The sequence below is a fragment of the Gastrolobium bilobum genome, unplaced genomic scaffold (assembly GCF_033153095.1).
Source record: "Gastrolobium bilobum isolate Gb01-03AN ecotype WA unplaced genomic scaffold, APGP_CSIRO_Gbil_v1 utg52110, whole genome shotgun sequence".
Classification (NCBI taxonomy): Eukaryota; Viridiplantae; Streptophyta; class Magnoliopsida; order Fabales; family Fabaceae; genus Gastrolobium; species Gastrolobium bilobum.
In genome coordinates this window covers 13,569-34,892 of record NW_026896614.1, presented here as the reverse complement: position 1 = coordinate 34,892, position 21,324 = coordinate 13,569, and the positions used below count along the sequence as shown (strand labels likewise).

At 35.1% G+C, this 21,324-nt stretch overlaps 3 protein-coding genes across 6 annotated transcripts; 1 reads left to right on the top strand and 2 right to left on the bottom strand.

Annotated features, from left to right (window-relative positions):
• Positions 1-687: 687 nt before the first annotated feature.
• Positions 688-2,980, bottom strand: LOC133300968 (rust resistance kinase Lr10-like). Of its 2 annotated transcripts, XM_061500557.1 has the most exons (4): positions 2,580-2,606; positions 2,284-2,394; positions 2,125-2,160; positions 688-1,898 (listed from the first exon to the last, which is right to left on the bottom strand). In XM_061500557.1, the coding sequence occupies exons 3-4, from the start codon at positions 2,141-2,143 to the stop codon at positions 787-789; spliced, it is 1,131 nt and encodes a 376-aa protein (XP_061356541.1). In that variant the 5' UTR covers positions 2,144-2,160; positions 2,284-2,394; positions 2,580-2,606; the 3' UTR covers positions 688-786. The 2 variants fall into 2 exon arrangements, with proteins under 2 accessions (XP_061356541.1, XP_061356540.1); XM_061500556.1 differs by having other exon boundaries at positions 2,284-2,980.
• Positions 2,981-8,499: 5,519 nt separating this feature from the next.
• LOC133300955 (uncharacterized) lies at positions 8,500-14,284 on the top strand. 2 transcript variants are annotated; one of them, XM_061500541.1, is made up of 13 exons: positions 8,500-8,515; positions 8,736-8,864; positions 8,999-9,097; positions 9,218-9,302; positions 9,549-9,618; positions 10,565-10,625; positions 10,753-10,806; positions 11,050-11,206; positions 11,293-11,380; positions 11,890-11,999; positions 12,357-12,463; positions 13,605-13,715; positions 13,806-14,284. In XM_061500541.1, exons 2-13 carry the CDS (start codon positions 8,775-8,777, stop codon positions 13,920-13,922), a joined length of 1,149 nt encoding a protein of 382 aa, XP_061356525.1. In that variant the 5' UTR covers positions 8,500-8,515; positions 8,736-8,774; the 3' UTR covers positions 13,923-14,284. The 2 variants fall into 2 exon arrangements, with proteins under 2 accessions (XP_061356525.1, XP_061356526.1); XM_061500542.1 differs by lacking the exons at positions 8,500-8,515; positions 8,736-8,864 and having other exon boundaries at positions 9,036-9,092.
• A 3,381-nt stretch (positions 14,285-17,665) lies between these two features.
• LOC133300954 (alpha,alpha-trehalose-phosphate synthase [UDP-forming] 5-like) lies at positions 17,666-21,121 on the bottom strand. 2 transcript variants are annotated; one of them, XM_061500539.1, is made up of 4 exons: positions 20,375-21,121; positions 19,137-20,272; positions 18,565-18,838; positions 17,666-18,171 (listed from the first exon to the last, which is right to left on the bottom strand). In XM_061500539.1, the coding sequence occupies exons 1-4, from the start codon at positions 21,119-21,121 to the stop codon at positions 17,872-17,874; spliced, it is 2,457 nt and encodes an 818-aa protein (XP_061356523.1). In that variant the 3' UTR covers positions 17,666-17,871. The 2 variants fall into 2 exon arrangements, with proteins under 2 accessions (XP_061356523.1, XP_061356522.1); XM_061500538.1 differs by having other exon boundaries at positions 19,137-21,121.
• Positions 21,122-21,324: the final 203 nt, after the last annotated feature.

Here is a 21,324-nt window from a genome sequence, read left to right as displayed (position 1 = left end):
TAAACCAAGAGCAACAGCAGCGGATGAAGCAGCTAACAAAGTTAACGACAAATTTAGAAGGATGAATTATACATGGGGTATTATCTCTATTCTTTTGAAAGTTCGAGACTGATCTTTTTGTTAATATTGTGTTTAGCATTAATGAAAATTAAAATTAATTTGGTTCGAATCCATTTAACTTTAAAATTAATTTGTATGTTTAAAAATTACTATAAAAATATAATTTGAATCAAGTTGCAGTTTTCATGTTCAGAAGTTCAAATACACAAAAAAATAAACTGACTCGATATTTTCATAATTTTTTTTTTCTTGTTTACCTAAGATATAAAATTAATAAATAAGTTGATTTTACTTTATTTTGGATCTTCATAATATGGTAAAATTATTCATTTATAATTCCTTTTTTTTGTGGGTATTGATTTATATAATTCAATTAAATCTAATCAAGCTGAGTTGATTTGATTTAATTTAATTATATGAATGAATCTGTTTGATTAGATTTACGCAGATTTTTATGTCAATGTAGCTAGAAGTAAAATCATTTTAAATTAAATCAACAATGAATTTATAATTTTAAATCTAATCAACAATTCTGTTAAAAGTGCTCTATAAGTGGCAGCAGACCAACTAATAATCAACTATCGTTTGAAGATCTTAGAATTGTTAGAAGTATTCATTATACAACCCAGTAAGTCCCTAATCAATTTACAAACTCAAAAGAAAAATAATATTGCTGTAATAAATGCAATATATTGCAACAAAACTACATCCTAGTATTCTCACATACTACAGTGTCTCACATGACAAATGGACTGGAGAGGTTGAAGGAGAGGACAGAAAAGGTTTGGGCGGTACTTGCAACAACTCAATACTACCTTCTAGCATTTCTATCACTTTACTTATGGCTGGTCGAGTTGAAGGGTCGGTTTCGATGCACCATAAGCCCACTATTGTCATCTTTCTCATCTTTTCGTCATCACTTTCATTTCTTATGTTCCGAAGACCAAGCTCCTGATTTGATTCAAGACGATTGTAAATCCAATGAGGAAAATATATTTCACTGGAACGGTCAACTTGATCATTAATATTTTTTCTCCTCCCAACCATTTCTAAGACCATCATTCCATAACTGTAAACATCTGACTTATGTGATACTGCACCAAAATTCCTAGAAAATACCTCTGGGTCAATATACCCTGCAGTTCCTCTTACACCAAATATGGATACTATACTTTCTTCTCTTGTGCAAATTTTTGCAAGTCCAAAATCTGAAATCTTGGGGCTGAAATTCTCATCCAAGAGAATGTTATGAGGCTTTATGTCAAAATGCAAGATTCTAGTGTTGCAACCTCTATGCAGGTACTCTAACCCACGAGCAACCCCAATTGCAATATCATACAATGTTTTGCAATCCAATTGGCGAGCAACCTGTAACGGATTTTTGTCTTCATATATGAACTTCTCAAGAGATCCATTAGGCATAAATTCGTATATTAGAGCCCTTTCGGAACCGTCCAAACAGAATCCAAGAAGAGTAACAATGTTAACATGTGAAGTCTTACTAATACTTGCAACTTCATTGATGAATTCTTCTCCGTTACCTTTTGATTTGCTTAAAATCTTGACGGCAACAACACGTCCATCATGTAACTTCCCTTTGTATACACATCCGTATCCTCCTTGGCCTAATTTGTTTCTGAAAGAGTTGGTAATTTTCTTGACCTCTGAATAACTGTACCTGGCGGTAGGAAGGGGTCCATGTTCCTTCAAAAACTCCTCAATAATCTTATGGGTTGGATTGGCCTTCCAAAACAAAAGATATGGGGGAGAGAAGATCTTTGTCCTAAAGCAGCAAGCCGAGACCATCAGCACTGCAACTCCAGCAGTCACCAAGGACACTGCAGAATTTATTTAATATATTTAGCGTCAAGTAAGAAAGTAAGGAACTGTATATATGAACAAAAGTCTCAAAACATGCTCGTAGGCTATCCTTTCAGTTGATTTAACTGGACTAAATTTTGGCTGTGTACTACGCAAACAATGTAACATATAAAATCTTCACAGTACATATGGGGTCTTAACAAAAATGATAAAATTGAATTGGGTATGCTTATAGTGCTCTACCTGTTGCCACTACCGGCATCTTCTTTATGATATTCTCTGCAAAACAGAACAAAGAAAAAGAGAGAAAATCAAAGAAAATGATTTAAACTTTTTAAATTTATATTAAACATTTGCTAACGCAACCCTTTGTAGTTATTTTTTATAATTTAAGAATTATACCGTAACTGTTGGCACAAAAAAATCTCCCTCCGTTGTCGAGTTGACACTGCCCTCTCTGTAAATGGTGACAATTGGCACATTCATCTGTTAATTTTACTTCAACGTTGATATCTGCGTTTACGAATGTAAATGGGTCATAAGAGTCGGGCACGTCTTTAATTGGAAGCTGGACCTTTGCACATGCTGTCAAAGCATAATTAGCAGTGATTTCTGGCCCGTAGTAAAGATCGTAGTCATGGCACTTTGTATAATTAAACATATATATTGGGGGCCTGACATGGAGGGTTTGGTTGCACCTGAACAGGGTTGCTTTAGTTCCGATACGAAAAGCACCAAAATGGAAGGTGGGAGGAAGCGTACAGTTGTACGTGAAAGCTTCACAATTTCTGGATTGCAGAAGTTGATACAGATACTTGTCTCTAACTTGAAAATTTGTAACAGTAGGACTACGAGGAACCTGTTCAACAACGCGTATAACTTCAAACCATTTCCCTTGATTGACTAATTGGATCTCTTTTGGCTTCATTGGATGATCATCACAATTGTGTATGGCCAATAAGCCACAGTCTTGGCGTTCTATTTTAGTGAAAGGGAAGCTGATATTGCCAACATATCCACATTGAAATGAAGGAGGGCACTCTCCTTTGTAGCCATTCCCATCTCCAGCCGCCAAGGGAAGTAGCATTATAAGTTGACAAAACAAAACGAAGAGAAATTCATAAACTGGAGCCATATCCTTCCTGAATCACCCAGTATGTTAAGGAGCTAATAATCCCTTGTTATTTTGCACATTCTTCCCAATACAGTGCCTATACGAGGCTACTTAATACCCCAGTTGACTTGGACAATGACAATGGAAGACTTTTTGGTGCCTTGCTAAATCATGTACAACAAAAATAGATTGCAGAACCTTGGGATACAGCACCCCAAAAGCTAGCTCAAAGGGTGGGAGTGCTCAAGGCCTTATAAAGGCCACTCCACATACAACCAATGTGGGACTATATATCTCAACACGCCCCCTCACACGAGAGGCCATTGGGCTTGAAGAGTGAACAATGCAACAGGCCCAGCCTACCTATGCTAAGAAATGCCACAAGAGAAAGTGGGGGACGGCAAGGTTCTGATACCATGTTAAGAACCTTGAGGTCACCACCCCAAAAGCTAGCTCAAAGGGTGGGAGACCTACCTGTGCTAAGAAATGCCACAAGAGAAAGTGGGGGGCGGCGAGGTTCTGATACCATGTTAAGAACCTTGAGATCACCACCCCAAAAGCTAGCTCAAAGGGTGGGAGTGCCCAAGAACTTATAAAGTCCACATTAGTTGCACATACAACCAATGTGAGACTATATATCTCAACACGCCCCCTCACACGAGAGCCCATTGAGCTTGAAGAGTGGACAATGCAACAGGCCCGACCTACCTGTGCTAAGAAATGCCACAAGAGAAAGTGGGGGGCGGCGAGGTTCTGATACCATGTTAAGAACCTTGAGATCACCACCCCAAAAGCTAGCTCAAAGGGTGGGAGTGCCCAAGACCTTATAAACTCCACGTTAGTTGCACATACAACCAATGTGAGACTATATATCTCAACAGTAACTATTAAGAAATCTTGTGTGTTTGATAAAGTTCTCAATAAAGGAAACGAAAATGAAAACAAGACAAGTACAGGAAACCAAAATTAATAAATAAGATAGATACAAACAACTGAATAAAGGTTCTCCTACAGTCTTTTCTACTCGAATGCAATGTCCATTATACATTAATTTGTGGATAATTTTACTTGGTAGATATCATTCAATTATAATCTTCTTCTATTTCATCTGCGGGCAGAGGCCAAATGACCTGAAAATCCAGTCCTGTAATCACTGCTGACTTGCAAATAGCCAAACAGACTTCGCAAAGTTGAAAGTTCAAATAATAGTGGTGAAGTTATTGCGGTTAGAAAAGCATCAAATCAGTATTATATAAATTGAAAGACTCCTATATTCATTGGCTTTTGGATTTGGACGTGACATCAAATCCATAAACTCAATAATGTATCCCTTATTTTGGGGTTCTCATGCCACTCAACACACAAACCAGCAACAACAAAATTATCCCGTGCAAGTAAAACCTCTTAAAATTTCACCCTTATAGCCTCTAGCTAAATGGGACCTAAACCAAAAGATTTTACTAGTTAGCAACCGAGGAGTGGGATAATTAAACTACACAGTAATATCTTGTCTATGGGTTATTAAAGTTTTCATTTGAATTTCTCTCTGGGATACCCCAGCCCCTGCATCCTTTATCTCTTCCGAAAGTACTGGGGATAATCTTGAAAGTAAATAAACTTTATGGCAAGATGCTCACAGATTTAGTAGAATAACAGTTATTTAGTAAATGATATGAAGCAATAAAATGCTCTTTGTAATTTATTTATTTTGGTAAGGTAACACTACTTACTCGGGCAATTTCATGAGTACTCATTAATTGGAACTGGGATGTGCAGCCTATTACACACACTTGATTTAGAGCTGCTCTACATTCTAGAAGAAGAATTTTTTTTACAACTTTGAGTACCACCATACTGATCTTATATTTACTAATCAGGACCACCTATCTCGTAACCAAGTACAAATACAAATGAACGGGCAACAAATATGGGAATCTAGTTACAACTTACAATGAAGCTAGGTATAAGATAAGGACTTCCTTGTCTACCATTGGTTTTGACAATTCTTGCAGCACTTATTATGTTGACTAATGTGTCTTGTATTAAATCTAAAGCAGGAGTGAGACATGGAAATAGTGTTTTACTTATTTTAACTTCTAATTATTGTTGCTTTTTCCACACCGCATTACACGCATGTGACAGACTTATTCACTAGATTTGTTAAAAATCATAATACTCGTCACGATCCAGCCTTACCGGAAATAAGACGTTCCAGTTATCTGAGATAATACAATATTAGAAGTTGTTGGCAGTAATTGCTCGGAATGCGCTCTATGTACGTGAAAAATACTTCCACTTGAAAGTGTTTGGTCCTAGGTAGACCATGAGTATTATTGTATAGGTATATGCTCAGAGATACTTATGAAAAAGATATCTAATTGGCTCAAGGCCAATATACCAATCACTGTGCATAAGCAATAGGTTTATAAACTAGTCTGTAACGCATTTTCTACCCAAGATTTATTACGCGACAATGTTTTTGTATTTTCCAAATTTCTACCCTTCCAATATTTTGAGCAGTTAACCCTAAACCCACAATTAAATATGCACAGAATTTGTTTTTTAAATTCTATATACAATACAGAATGGAATTAGATCAAATTATAAGAGAAATGTATGATTTATTCTAATAAAATAGAATAAGACAAAAGCATCGATTTAATTTAATCCTGCGAGATGCGTTACAATTTACCAGAAAATGATTTATTTTCAATTATAGATTTTTAAATCAAGTTTTACATAATTTACCAAAAAAGACTGTAAAAGAAAAATTTAAATCGTTTAATAGTCCCATCATTTTCCTTTCTTTTACAGTTTTTCCGTTCCATAGATAACTTAGCTCATGGCTACTACTTTAAACATGATTATTTCGAGCTGAAATCTCATAGACCTGAGATTCAGTTCAGAGATAACGAGTCAAAAGAAGGGAAATAACACGTAAATTTAATCAGAAACAAGTTAAGTTACAATAAAATGGAAAATTGAGAAATATGATTGTTGCTCGTGAGGAGTCTCAAGTGAGTGATACAGAATAGAGGAGAAGTTGTTGTCACTTAACTATTGCTAAAACTATACAACTGAAATGTAAAAATTACAAAACAAACTAAGTGATCTCTTCTTAAGTAATTCGATAATTTCTTCATTCTGGAACGTCCTATTTATAGGCAGAAGAGTGGGTGGCAAAGCTTGTAATCTTCCTTGAGTTGTTTTCTTGACTGCATGAAAGGGGCGGTGTGAACAGTGCTCAGAGGGGCGCAAGTGGCTGGACGGGACAGTTATTGTTGAGATTTGCCTTTCCTTCTGCTTTCCCTCATGCCTTGATTTCCTCTTAGCCAATGAGAACTCTTTATTCCCTGTCGTGCACGTTTCTTCTTGCTTGATTGTTGTACCATTTATGCTTTATGGAAAAAAAATTTCAACGTTTCCCGAAAAGTGGTCAGAGAAATTGAGTTAGTGGAACAAGTGTATTTAATGTTCGCAATCCGTTCTCCTTTTTTCTATATTTTTCAAAGGATTACATTATCATCTGTTTCCCACTGTGTTTTTGTCGTAAAGATATGAAACATGTGGTTTTAGTGAGAAAGTTGTTCATCAGATGAGGGAACAGATGGTATTTTGCCATCAAAATAGGCTTAGATGGTAACGAATTTTCGTCCCATCAGTAAATACCGGAAATCAAATACTAAATTAATAAATTAAAACCTCAAAAAATCTCAATGGGCCAAAGAGCCCAAACACTTAACATATATATATATATATGGGTTTAAGTTTACTTATGTTGTAGGATTGTAGGAGAGAAAAAAAGTAGAGAGAAGTTAAATGTGGGTCCCATATTTTATATTAAAAAAGAAAAGAAAAATTAATTGGCACGGAAAATGATTTACTCTCATGTAGCATGAGAGTATTATTTCCCTATATATATATATATATATATATATATATATATATATATATATAGTTTGAATCATTTTAACAAATGAATGGTCTTTTGGTATTACTACATTTAACTTCAACTATAAAATATTTGTTATAATATTAAACGTACTAACTCAAATATTTTTGAACTCTTCATCTAATATATATGGTACAACTATAGAAAAAATAGATACATAGTAATCTAGACGTAAGTATAAGAACCTTTTTTTGTCTGGATAAATACGAAAGCCTATTATATGGTGATAGAAAATTTTGATAGTTAGAGGTGGCAAAATGGGCTCAACCTGGAGGGCTGGCCCACCCCGCCCGCAAACTTGTTTTCCCCCCTTATATCTACCGTCTAACAAATCCGTCTTTGTATGGTTAAGATAATTAGATTTACTGCGGTAAATATTTCAGAAACAAACATCTAAATAAAATGAACAATTATGTTATGATAAATAAAAATGCCTCTAAATAAAATAAACAATCAACACAACATTTAATTTTTTTTTTCTTCATGTATATTAATTGATTTCATTTTGTAGCAAATTTTGTGTATGGTTGAACAATAAGACTGGATTATATTGAATAATAATGCAAAAGAGAAGGTTTATTGGTGGTTATATTTGAAGAATGAATTATTGAGTACATAACTATATTTGTTTTGCATAACAATCAATGCCTCTGAGTTACAGATTTGTTTGTGGTTGATATTCACAAGTTCTGTGTGAATACTGTAGCCTTTTAAAGTTCAAAAATAGCACAAAATAGCCAGATAATCCTTTTCTATTTCACATAATTCTCAAATAACAGGTTTGCTTTTTTATTTTTTGTTCCTTCATGTTTATACCTCTATCATAGTACTGTTCAGAGCTTGATAACAAGATGAAGATGTTGATTTACCGATGCGATGATTAACCAACGACGGCGACAACGATTTCGTTCTTTTCCCCTGGGCATCACACGGGTAATTCACTAGTAATATATATAAGTGGGATCAATGATTACAAAATAGCATAAGATTTCATTTACTCCTCCTAATTTATAAATATATAAATTTATTAAAAAATGTTTGAATAGTCAATAAGATATTTATATAGGGTTTTATAAAAGTTATCTTGTAGGAAAAGTGAATGTGTCATATTATAGAGATTTATTTTTCATGCCTTAGTTTTTTTTTTTGCTTCAAAAAATGCAGGTCCCACAAAATGTTATATGTGTAGGAAACTTTTTTTTCATCATGTTGCATGATGAATGCAAACCCCATTTATATATTATATAATTTCTTAAACTATTTGTTTAACATTTTTAAAAAAAAAATTCTGTCACTTCTTATATTTCTATTGATTTTTAATTAATTATTCTATTATTCATTAAAATCATACATATGACAAAATAGTTGATAGAATTATGTCATTCTCTCATTCCACTAATTAAAATCTTAATAAATCTTTACTTGTGTTACTTTTACATTCTTACAACGTTATTAATTTTCAATTATCTTTCCATTTTGAATCAATTATGGAAAATATATATTTATTAAACACTAACAATTCTTCTTTCATGGCATTCAGTTTAACCAGTATTGAATTTGAGTTTTAGGTAAGCTAAGAGTAATAAAAACTTGAAAAGGAGAAATTTATTGTCTTAATAATCTTGTATAACTCGAATCTAGGTTAATTTATACAGATGATTTATTTCAAAATTAAAAAAATCAATTTTTTTAATAATATTCTCTCTTGAATTATTCATTTCTTATTTGCTTTGACTTTGATTCTAATGATTTCGACATGATTTTGATGATATTTGTTATATTGGGAAGAGCGATATGAGATGAGATGAAAGAAGTGTGAAGGAGAAAATGACGGAAACTTGGATCCGAACCGCAGTTGAAGCCATACACTCCTCTCCATTTCAAGCCGTTCTCTATCTCGCCGGTGGAGCTTCTCAGGTTTTCTCTCTCTCTCTCTCTCTCTCTCTCTCTCTCTCTCTCTCTCTGTGTTTTTGTGTGTGTGTGTGTGTGTGTGTGTGTGTGTGTGTGTTTGGATGCACAATGTTGAATCAGTAGTAATTGGATATGATCAGGTTTTGGGTTTGTTGCTATCTGTTCCTGGTGCTTCAAATACTGTGCTTGAAGCTGTGGTTCCTTACTCTAGGATGTCCATGATCCAATTACTTGGCAAGGTCCCCTTTTTCTTTTTCTTTTTAATTTCAATTATTCACTTCTAAACAAACCCACTTCAGTGTTTCTTGGGTTTTTTTTTTTTTTTTTTTAATTTTTTCTCATTTATTTTATTCCTGCAGATTCCACCCCAGTTTTGTAGCCAACAGACTGCTGAAGATATGGCCTTATTGGCTTATAATCGTGCTCTTAAGCTATCCACGCCAGGTTGGCTAAACCAAATGAAAATCATGCATTTGGGGTTCCGACCCATTAATGACATACACGTTTTCACTCATTTTTGTCTTTGATTTTGCGTAGTAATATGTGAAAATTTCAGTGTTGTGCAAAAATTGGATGCTTTGGCTTGCTTAGAAATGTTTTTACAATTTGAATGAGTTGCAACCGCTGTGTGTGTGTTGTGCAAAATGCAGAAACATGAACTAATTTGGTCCGCCTTCACCTGTTGATTAGGATCCCCAGTTGTTGGTGTGGGCTTTACTGGCTCTTTGGCTAGCAGTCGACCAAAACATGGGGAACACAGGTATTATCTATATTTACTTTATCTTCGAAAGTGGTTAATGAACCTCACTGTATTATTTTTCAGCCTATTCATTAACTTTTCAATGATTTTCTGATTTGATTAAGTTCTGAAAAGGTTACCATATGCCTGAACATCGCATTACTGCATTAGTGTATGCTAGTTTCCATCTTGCAGGCTTACTGCCATTGGGTGGATTCCCAATTCTGTTTGACCACGTTGTACCCCGATCCTGGCACCACCTCGTGAAACTACCCTAGGGATTGCAATAGGTGAATTTTACTTGTGATGAGAGCAGGGACGGGTCAAACTATGAAGTGCTTGGGTTTGTGGATCAAATTTTGCTAGAAAGCACTTAGAAGTTGGGTGGGATTTGACGGAAATAGAAAACAATCTGCTGAAACCTTTTGGACAGCAATCAAATATTAAATCTTGTGTTTGAGAATCTGAGAGGAATGTACATGTTCAAGAACGAGACAATATCCACTACAACTGAAAGTAGTTAATAAAGCACGAACTTGTTTTGACATGATATATGAAAAAGGATTGAAAGCTTGTCATCTACCATGTGAGCTTATTATTAGAGCACATATAATTTTACTCGATATTCTCTTGCTATTATTGGCCCATGACTTCCTATGAAGATATATTTTTCCTAAATGCAGCAAGTTGTTTTAGTCATTGGTATATATGAAGATTCTACAAGGCATTGACTTAAAACAAGCTAAGCTTAACTAAAGAGAAGTGCATTACTGCTGCTTTTCAAGTTAACTCTGGATTTATTCTGTATAATTTGATTGCATGACTCTCTGGATGTTGTTAATTTGTCACATTTTCTTTAAAAAGGCTCTTTTCAGATTGTCCAGTTGTGCTTCCCATCTCCCTCTAAATGTAATTTTTGGGGAAGACTAATCCCATCTAAATTTTTTTCTTTTATGTTCATTTGTAGATTTTATATGTCAACAAGGACAGCTGACCGACTTTGGATATCACAAGTGACCTTGACTAAGGTGCGGTTATCCTTTTTTTTGTTCTATATGTTATTCTGAACTTGATGCTAAACATGTGATAATCATTATGTTATATTATTTATGTGAATATTTATATTTATTTACTTTGCAAACTATTCTAATTTAGGGGCTTCGTACTCGAGAAGAAGAGGATAGGGTTTCTAGTCATCTTTTGCTCAAGGTTTGTGGCAGGTGTGAAGAAAAGTTGTGAATATTCTTGTTTTGCTATTTATTTGCACTTATGAGTTATTTTCTTCTTCTTCTTTTTTCCTTTTAAGATTATGTATAAGAACCTTGGAGATCACGTAAAATAGAACCAGAATATTTGGAAGCTAAATTTTAGTTTATTCCTCACTTCAGGTTTGTTTTAAAATATTACTTTGTTTTGGCTTTCTTTTTGCTCCCTTCTCTGTTCTGGTTCTAGGCAATTGCAAATGTATGCAAAGTTCCAGCAACAGCTGTTTTGGAGTTGAGTGAATCAGATGTATCTGATGAATGTGAAAAGCAATTCAATGAAGATCAAGAGTTAGAACAACTTATAAATGGTCAAATATGCTTTAAAATGTATCCATTTTCCAGTGGTATGGTTAAACCTTTGAGCAGAAGCAATATTAATACAAATTAAATTCTACTTTCTTATTTGATAATTTTAGTCTTTTGGTTGCAGAGATACCGGCAGAAAGGAAAATAATACTCTCCGGTTCTTTCAATCCATTACATGATGGGCATCTCAAGCTCATGGAAGTTGCTACTGGGTACTAAACTCATTTTATTCATTAATAAATGCTCAATTTTTTTCATAGGTTGTTTATTTAATGTACTACTCGTAAAATATGAATTGCTTACTTTATTTTTTCTGGTTTTATTTTAAAATGCTTGTTATAAATGTGCCTTTCAAGTGGAACTGTTCTATATTGCTTTTAGAAGTTAGTATAAAATATTTGATTATATTGATATTTGCTGACAATTTTAATTTTATTTATCGTAAGTAGCTACTTTGGGGTAAAGTAATAATTTAATTTTGATGTTGAAAATAAAGTACTCTATTTAGAAGTTACGCTATAATAGTCAAATATCATATATTTCGGTAAGAGTTTAAAGTTTACGTTATACTATAGAAATTAACAATATCTTTTGTATCAAATCTATTTTGAAAATCTAATCAGGATCAGCTATCTATATGTATGATGATTTATTTAAATTTCATTTCATTTATTGGTAATTTTAATTCAACATCTCACTTATTAAGAACACATCTATGCAGCATTTGTGGTGATGGGTATCCATGCTTTGAACTAACTGCAGTCAATGCAGACAAACCTCCATTATCAGTGCCTCAGATCAAAGATCGCATCAAGCAATTTGAAAAAGTTGGTGAGGTTCTTTCTAGCTCTCCCAGATTCATATTAAAAATGCATTGGTCCTAATTAATAACTGCATATGGTTCTTAAATATCATTTCATCTGCTAATTTATGAAGGGGACTCTGCTTCCATTTTTATATCCGGCAATGGGTTTTTGCCTTTCTGATGTACTACTATACATTATATAACTGGTAGTATATTTGCATGATGAATACTGAATGGGATTCTCATGTTTTAAGTTTGAAAATTTAGGATGAGCTCGTCTGACAATATGATACTGAGAACTTAACACTGTTTTTGAGTACTTAATTTGTTATTGCTTAATGCACCACCTAAAGTTGTAAATGACTTCTCCACTTCAATGGCAGGAAAGACAGTAATTATATCCAATCAGCCTTATTTTTATAAGAAGGCTGAACTTTTTCCAGGCAGTACTTTCGTTATTGGCGCTGACACAGCAGTGAGGCTTATTAATGTATGAAATTACTTACTGCTTGGATCAATTTTACATGAATTTCACCATTTCATGTCCTGCACTTTTTAATACTTGATTGTTCCATTAGTTATGCTATCTTGGGATGTAGCCTCAGTTTGTAAGGCAGCTCAGTCCCTGGTTTCTGCATGACCATGTCAATATCACACATGTTTTTTATTTTATTTTTGGACATTGCTTTTGCTGCTGTGGGAAAGCGCATTATTTATTCATTTCAGCGTTCTTTCAGAAAACAAAATTGCTTGTGTTCTTTTCTTATCATTGAAGGGGTTAGAGCAACCTGACTGTGTCTTATGTGTCCTTATCCCTTTGTATATCAATCTTCAGTCTCATGGTTTATGTTGTGACATTCCTAAAATGGACTGATGTTTGTGAAACTAAATTGTGTATTTTGTTTAAGCATGTTCTCAACTTATGTAGTTTATGCCTGTTACCCTGAAATTGCTATTTGTCCTAAAGATAAGTTGAGGTTTTCGGTGGATTAGTTGAGGTGATGGAAGATTGGTTCAGAATAATGAGTTTGTGTAATATAAATTATGTTTCAAGTGCAAATTGATGTAGCGTATTGCATTCTTCTATTTTGAGATATTATGCGATTTAATCCATGATGAAATGATGGAAAGTGGATCAATGAAACCAAAGAGTTAAAAAAATGCCATTGGTGGTGGTGTGCGTGGCAAAGATTTAGCAGAGGTTATAGTCCTAGATTGAGTTAATTGGGATAAGGGAATATTTTGGACAGATTGACTTATTCAAAATAAGGACCCATGTACCAGATTGGTTGCTTTAACTAGTATACTAGGTAGCAACTTGAATTTTTTTTCCCTTTTATGTAGAGAACAGAAACTTTTTAAGTATTGTTAATATCCTCTTGGAAACAGTATAACGTCAGTCAGTAAGCATAATTATGTTTATATAAATCCAAAGAGTAAAAAAGAAATAGGAAGAAAGAGCAGGAAACGTCTCATTCTTTGTTCCCCGTTTCTGTTGCTTATTGTGAGGGTCCTAAAATTCTCAGTTTGTAGTTTGTACTTCGTTTTTAGTGTTGATTAAGTGTGATTTTTCGTTGCTTCAATGGATTTTATTAGCTAATCTCTTCAAGTTCTTCATGTCACTCTTGCAGCCTAAATACTATGATGGGGACTACGACAAGATGCTGAAGATACTTATTGGTTGTAAACAAACCGGATGCACTTTCCTTGTGGGTGGTCGGAATGTAGATGGTGCTTTCAAGGTAGTACTGCATAAAAAAAGAGCATCTCTAATTTTGGCAATTCTTATTTTTCAAGTTCAATGTTAGTAAGGCTATTGTGTGATGCTACAGGTTCTTGACGATCTTGATGTTCCAGAGGAATTAAAAGACATGTTCATCTCCATTCCAGCTGAACAGTTTCGCATGGATATATCCTCCTCTGAAATAAGAAAAAGAAGTGGGCTGTAAATATTTTTATGGCTAATATATAGTCCAGGATGAAATCACTTCCTTCCGATTGTGAGGTGAAGTTTTCTGATCCAAGGTTGTGTGTGCATTAAACAATCTTTGTCGTATTTTACTATATAATAATAATAATAATAAATTAAGGGTCAAGATCTCTGAAGTTTTTGAAAGAACTGCAGAGCATCTTGATCCATACAAGGAGGAGCCCTGTATGTGTCAAACATGTATCGAATACTCGTAAGACGCGTCTTAATGGGATATGTGTCTGTATGTAGTAATTCTTTTGTATGTGTAAAAGACAATCATGTCTCTGTGAACGCTTGATGTCTTTAACTCTTTATCTTTTATACGGATAAAAACTGAATGTGTGTTAAAAGAGTTATAATTTACTCGTCCATCTCTCACTCTCACTCTCACTCTCACTAGTCTCATTAATCACCATCTGTGTTTATCTTCTATTTTTACCTCGAATCTGTGTGGTTCAATAATTGATTCATTAATATTGGTGCCCCCACTAAGGAAGGGTGCAAAGACCGGTTTCAGTGTAATACACAAACGAGTTTGTTCTATTGTAATTTCTTCCTTATTGAACTACCTAACATAATGTGCATTCTAGTTAGGAGATAGTACTGTTCAAGTGAGGTCTGACTCTTAACAATCAAAAGAAATAAAATAGCCGAGATTCGAGGAAACTTAGCTAAGTTAATAATGTGGCTGGGACATTAATCAGCTCAATACAACCTGAATAGCACCTTTTTTTTTACATAAAGGTTATAGAAATAAGACAAACGTCATAAGGTTTCAAACATTGAAACACACAAGGTTGGTTTTTTACACAAAAATGAAACAAACCCAGAAAATAATGAGGCTGTGATTTCGCCCAAGAAACTGAAAAGATGGGGACAAGGAAAGGGAAAGAAAATTTGAGGTTGAGAAGACAAGATGCGAAAAATGTTTTGTTTTGTTTTGTGTACCGTTTTGCAAAATCCCAACTTGTGAGAAGAAAAACTCAACCTTAGCAAGTTACCGGTTAAGCAGATACCAAGTCAATGATCACCTAAAACGGCACCCATTATCATATAGAAGAAAAATACATTTTTAATCAAAGGTAACAAACAAGAAGACTTCGCCTTGTATAATCAGGGCACCTTATACTATTTTGTCTACAACGAAAAAAAACAAAGATGCATGCATGTGTATGGATACTCCGTAGTTAGCTAGCTAGCTTCACAGCTGTGCCTCTTTCGATGGAGATGACTATGATGATGATGTGACAAGGGAAAAGACAAAGGTCAGCCACCACAGCCTCCGCCGCAGCCTGCGCCGCAGCCAGCGGTGCAGGCAGAGCCATGCCCATAGTTGTTGACTGTAGAGGCTTTGGTTGAGTTTTTGGATACTCCATCTGCACAGAAGAAGATGATAGCTGCAAAAAGTGAGAGGGTAACTAGTGCTGCGCATAACACAAAAACGAGACTTCCCAGCTCTTCTTCACTGTTGCTGCTACCAATACCTTGATATCTTGTCAATCTCATCTCTTTCCATTGCCTTGCCATCTATGCTGAACAAGGCTCCTCTGATTCTATGAATGAGAAAAAGTGCTGTTACGAATAGTTCCTGTCCTTTGGGGGCCACGGAAAGGTAATGGGAACAATCTCTGAACTCAGATATTGGCACAAAGGAAAAAACAACGTGAATCGTTCTAAAAACTTTATCCAGTTGACCAAGCTAACTTATTTGAATATTATTGTCCTCACCTTTTTCAGAGTGGGGAATTCTAAATTATGTGTTTGCCAATCATGTGCACCTTTGGTTGGCGGCTGCACGAGTCTAAATTGTGAATGAAGGAACTTCGTCCAAATCTTATCCCAAAGCTATGTAGCACCGATACGACACGCGACACGTGACACGACACGTGACACGACACTCCGACACGTCAATTTTAAAAAATTATGGATTTCGACACGTTGGGACACGTTTTAATATTAAATAATATTTTTAATTTATATAGTGTATATTTCATTTAATATTTAATAATTTAACAAAAAAATGAAACTAAATTAATAATACTCATCAACACGTTATAAAGATGGAAGCTTTAATAAAAAAATAAGAACTGGGATGAGAGAGAGATATAATATCAGATAGAGAGATCAAATCATATTAAAGAGAGATACAACAAGAGCGTGATGGGAATTGACAACAATGATGCTGAGATGATCTCTTATCTACTTAAGGGGAAAAAAGACAAAAAGATAAAATTGATATGATCAGGTGGAAGCTTTATTAATATATTTTAACTTTTAAAAAAAAAATTTAAAAAAAAAAATTACGAAAATGTCATTTGACCGTGTCGGACACGGTCAAATTCGCGTGTCGGAATAGTCAACGTGTAGGAAAAAGTCAACCGCGTGTCCGACACCGTGTCGGAGCGTGTCGGACCCGACTCTTCCTGTTTTTACAAGTGTCCGTGCTTCCTTGTCCCAAAGTGACAAATACGGAAGTGACCCAGAGAATATATCTTTTTGGCTAAAATATCATAGGTTTCACATTCATTCAATGCAACTTGTGATGCAAGCTAACTCTTATTTTCACATTCATTCATTTTGGCACTTTTTCCTTTATATATATTTCTATAAGAAATATAGAATTTATCCCGGTTCACAAGCTGCGTCTAGCAATATTCACTATATTTTTCTCACTGTCGTTACAATACTCACATTCTAATTATAAGGGGAATATAAATAAGGGAAAAACTAATCTTATACTACATATAATAATTTTCTCTCATACACACCCTTCGATAACTGTGCCACCTTTTTATTTTATTTTATTTTTATTTTTCAGGTGGTGGAGCCCACAAATTTGTCTCTATGACATGAAATAACTTATCTCTTTTAACATGAGATTAATAAAACCTTATAAATAAACTTAAAAACCTTAAGCTACAACAATTATTTATGAGTCAAAGTCCAAAATATTAGAAATAAAATAAAATATAATAAAATTGAGGCCACAAATATAATATCATTTATATAATTGAATTACGAGGAAATAAACTCCTTACTACTTGAATCAATGATGATTGATAATATTAAGAATTAGATTTAGAGACGTAGTTGAACAGAAAGAATAATGGTATTTGGTACTTCATAATAAGGTATTTCGATGGTCAAGTTGAAGGTGGGCATTAAGGCATAGTTTTTTTTTTTTTTTTTTTCCTCATCCGGTTCATATAGAGGGTGGCGCTCTCTAAGAACAATTTTCTCTATTCATAGGATCAGAACTCTAAGAGAAATACTCTCCTTACCCCTTGAATTGATAATTGTTGGTTAAGTTTTATCCTGTAATTATAGCAGAGGCGGCTTGTTTGGGGAGCCACCTTATAGAAATCCTTTTTATTTAGGGAATAAGAGATTTTATCTTTAATAACATTTGAGATCCTTTTTGGTTGTGTTCTAGAAGATATGGTGAAGATAAGGTAAATTAGTAAGACTTTTCTACAATGTCAAGAGTTTGAATCTTGAAATTGCCACTTCGAGAAAGACTTTTCTAACTATCACCTTCGGCCCAAAGTTGTGCAAGCAACTGCTTAAAAAAAATTGTGAAACTAATTTAGCAATACTCAGATTCCATGTACTAAACTTGCTAGAGAAGTGATTACTGAGATAATCACATTAATACACAAAACAATGGTCGGAACCAATATTATAGAGACAACAAGTGAACAAACAATTAGATACACCATATATTTATCTACTTGCAAAACAACCTAGATACTCTTGGTAGTTTCAACAATGTTGGGATATCAATTTGCATATTGGATGACCTGGCAAGACTAGGATCTCAATAAATGAAGGCAAATCAGCCAGAAAATCAAATAGATATAAAAATCTAACACAAGATATCTCATTACAGATAAATACATTGTAACCAATCTACAGATCAAAAAAGCTTAATGAGAAGAGTGGGACGAACTTCCAGCAGGCTGCTCAGAAGCATTGGCAAGGCCTTGCAACATTCTCAAAATCTCAGTCGTGTCTTCCAAATAATACTTGGCCTTGCTAGGTTTCTGACCAACAGTGCAAGGAAACACATCAGCAACTGGGGATAGTGAGGCCCTTGCACTCATTATTACCTCAAACATGTCCTCATCCGATCTGTCATCCCCAATGCATAGAACAAAATCTGGAATCACTCCCTTTTGTTTCTTTGTTAAGAGAAGACGTTCTGCTACAATACCCTTACTCACACCCTGCCACAAAAGGAAATAGTCAACCACATAAAATGGAATTCAATGTTGGAAATTGGTTGGATCATTATGTATTTTGAAGTTCCAAGATTAGAATTAACTTCAATGATCCATACAAGTTCTTTAGAAGCAATCTAATCCCAAAATGCGTTTTAAATATTTTCAACAGAATATTTTGGAACAAACAAACAGTAATCACCTATGCTAACATAGGCATATAATAGAGTTGTCTAAACATGATTTTGGGCCAGTTATGAGCATGGAACTACAGCCAAATCACCTTGAAGGTCCAAATTCAAAGATCATTTTTCACTGAACTGGCTACAAGTCACAACTATAAGAAGTATATAAACTTCAACTAGTTTAAAAGAGGAAATACAAATTTTTATTACTGACCTGAGGTTTAACTTCCACAATGTTTGGACCGCTTTTAACAGAAACAGGTTCATTGGTAAGAACACTTTCCAGATGATCAAAAAGCTCCTTAGCCTGACATGAACCAAAATCTCGGTCTGCATACTCATAATTCCAAACAAGAGCACTCTCTTTGGCCTCTATGTTAGAACCATCAGTTGTTTCCATATATAACTGCATAACTGGCTCAGCAATCTGTTTCCAGTCAAAATCAGGCACAGAAACACAAGCTTCCCATTCTGCATTATAACTTGTCCTGGAAAAAAAGGACATACTTCAGTTTGAGTACAGAAGCAAGCTCTGCCAAGGAAAAGTACTTATTTTTCCTCAACGTGAGGGAGAACTGACACCTATATTAACAATAGAAATGTCAAATATTATCCCTCAATCCCACCAAATATGGGACAAAAAGAGCCAAATTTCATCATTCTTAATAAAATAAACAAGTAAAAAGAAAACCACTATTGTACAAAAAAAACTCGTTCATACAGTTCACAGTCACTACAAACTCTGCCTGTCCCTAACACACACAAACACAAGGAAAAAGGACATACCTCACAAAATAACCATGCTCTGCGGCGATTCCCAGTCTTTCACAAGAAGAAAACCATTCATTAAGAGTCTTTCTCTCCTTTCCACTTACAATGAAAACACAATTATTGGTGTCCCTGCACAAGCTGTTTAAGATTCCAACAGCTTCAGCATTAGGTGTTGTACTAATTGATCCGGGCTGCACCATAGTACCATCATAATCCAAGAGAATTGCCCTATGCTTGGTCCTCTTATAAGCTGAAACAATATGTTCCACAGATAGCTTTCTAAAGTTTGGATCCAGAGCGATTACTCGAAACCCTAAACCAAAACCAATTCCCCAGCATCTCCTCCTCAGATGATCTCTACATGCCCTTTCCAGATCCTGCAAGAAGCTACGTGCCCAATATGCAACATCATGTGTACTAACATACCTATAGTGCTTTTCATGCCGCATCTGTTTTTCAGACTCTGGGACTATCAGTGCAGATTCCATAGCTTCAGCAACAGCATCAATATTCCATGGATTCACTCGAATTGCCCCACTTAATGATGGGGAGCATCCAATGAACTCAGACACCACCAACATGCTCTTCTTTTGGGTAAATGGGTTTATCCCTAAAATCTCATCTATCTTCTCACTTCCTTGTCTACAAATGATATATTCATAGGGTATAAGGTTCATCCCATCTCTCACTGCTGTAACAAGACAACATTCTGCAATCACATAATAAGCAATTCGCTCATAACTCTGAAGTGGTGTATCAATCAAGATTACAGGTGTGTAACCAGACCTTCCAAATGTATCATTTATCCTTTTCACTGTGGCATAAGTTTCACTCTGTACCTCCTGTACATCTTTTCCCCGGCCTCTTGCAGGGTTTGCAATTTGGATCAGAACAACTTTGCCCCTCTTATCAGGATGTTGTGAAAGCAATTGTTCCATGGCCAAAAGTTTTAAGCTGATTCCTTTGAATATATCCATGTCATCGACCCCAAGCATCACAGTTTGACCTCTGAAATGGTTTCGTAACTCTGCAACCTTGCTTTCCGTCTCAAGAAGATTCATGACTGATTGAAGCTGACCTATATGAATACCAACAGGAAGAATCTTAATGCTTACAGTTCTTCCATAGTACTCAAGACCAATATAGCCCCGCTTGGATTGATAAGAAAGCCCAAGCATTCTACTGCAACAGGAGAGGAAATGCCTGGCATAATCAAAAGTATGAAACCCAATAAGGTCAGAGTTCAGAAGAGCTCTAAGAAGTTCATCCCTAACAGGAAGGGTTCGGTATATCTCAGACGAAGGGAATGGACTATGGAGGAAGAATCCTAGCCTCACCCTGTTAAATCTCTTTCTCAAAAATGTTGGAAGAACCATCAAATGGTAGTCATGAACCCACACAAAGTCATCATCAGGGCTAATAACTTCCATCACTTTATCCGCAAATATCTTGTTCACAGACACATAAGCTTGCCAAAGGGACCTATCGAATCGACCGCCAAGATCAGGTGACAGTGGAAGCATGTAGTGAAATAAAGGCCATAGATGTTGTTTGCAGAATCCAAGATAGAATTTACTAAAAAGCTCGGGAGGTAGGAACGTGGGTACACATTTGAAAGTGTCAAGCAAAAACTGAGCAACATCATCTTGCTCACTTGGCTCAATTTCCTCTTTAAGACAACCAATATAGATAGTTTCCACATCATCCCCAAGACCATCTTTCAGCTGTAAAAGAAGTGAGTCCTCATCCCAGGTGAAGTCCCACGTACCATTGTCTTTTCTGTGTGCCTTTAATGGAAGCTGGTTACCAACAATAATCATCCTCTCTTGAGAGATGGAGGAGGGAGCATCAGAGCCAACACTGTTGCTGGTCTCATCATCTAGTTCAGACAGTACTCCAGTAACAGTTGCCACCCGAGGAAGCCTCTTCTTCTCGCGACCAAAAGTTGGGGAACCACATGAAGTAAGATCTAACAAGTTAGAATATGACCTCGAAACCATTTTGGTGATTGGCCAAATGAACTTTGGTGAACAAGATGTTGAAGCAGGCTTATATTGATTGTTCACAGACCTTCAAACAACCCACAACAAGGATGCAATTTCTGAAATCTGAAAAACAAATTAAATGTCATTTATACCCCCAAAACTAATAATCTCAGCAGAATAAACATTTCATAATGTTAAGTTACAAGAAAGGTTTATAC

Excerpts from the sequence above, each read along its gene's own strand:
- LOC133300968 (XM_061500556.1), bottom strand. The coding sequence starts at position 2,968 with ATGCTACTTCCCTTGGCGGCTGGAGATGGGAATGGCTACAAAGGAGAG. Across the intron at positions 2,161-2,283 it reads TTTTTGTGCCAACAGTTACG|AGAATATCATAAAGAAGATG; the intron begins GTATAATTCTTA and ends TCTGTTTTGCAG. Across the intron at positions 1,899-2,124 it reads GATGCCGGTAGTGGCAACAG|TGTCCTTGGTGACTGCTGGA; the intron begins GTAGAGCACTAT and ends TAAATTCTGCAG.
- LOC133300955 (XM_061500541.1), top strand. The coding sequence starts at position 8,775 with ATGACGGAAACTTGGATCCGAACCGCAGTTGAAGCCATACACTCCTCT. Across the intron at positions 9,098-9,217 it reads TGATCCAATTACTTGGCAAG|ATTCCACCCCAGTTTTGTAG; the intron begins GTCCCCTTTTTC and ends TTATTCCTGCAG. Across the intron at positions 11,207-11,292 it reads AATGTATCCATTTTCCAGTG|AGATACCGGCAGAAAGGAAA; the intron begins GTATGGTTAAAC and ends TTTTGGTTGCAG.
- LOC133300954 (XM_061500538.1), bottom strand. The coding sequence starts at position 21,121 with ATGGTTTCGAGGTCATATTCTAACTTGTTAGATCTTACTTCATGTGGT. Across the intron at positions 18,839-19,136 it reads GAGCATGGTTATTTTGTGAG|GACAAGTTATAATGCAGAAT; the intron begins GTATGTCCTTTT and ends CTTTTTTTCCAG. Across the intron at positions 18,172-18,564 it reads TTGTGGAAGTTAAACCTCAG|GGTGTGAGTAAGGGTATTGT; the intron begins GTCAGTAATAAA and ends CTTTTGTGGCAG.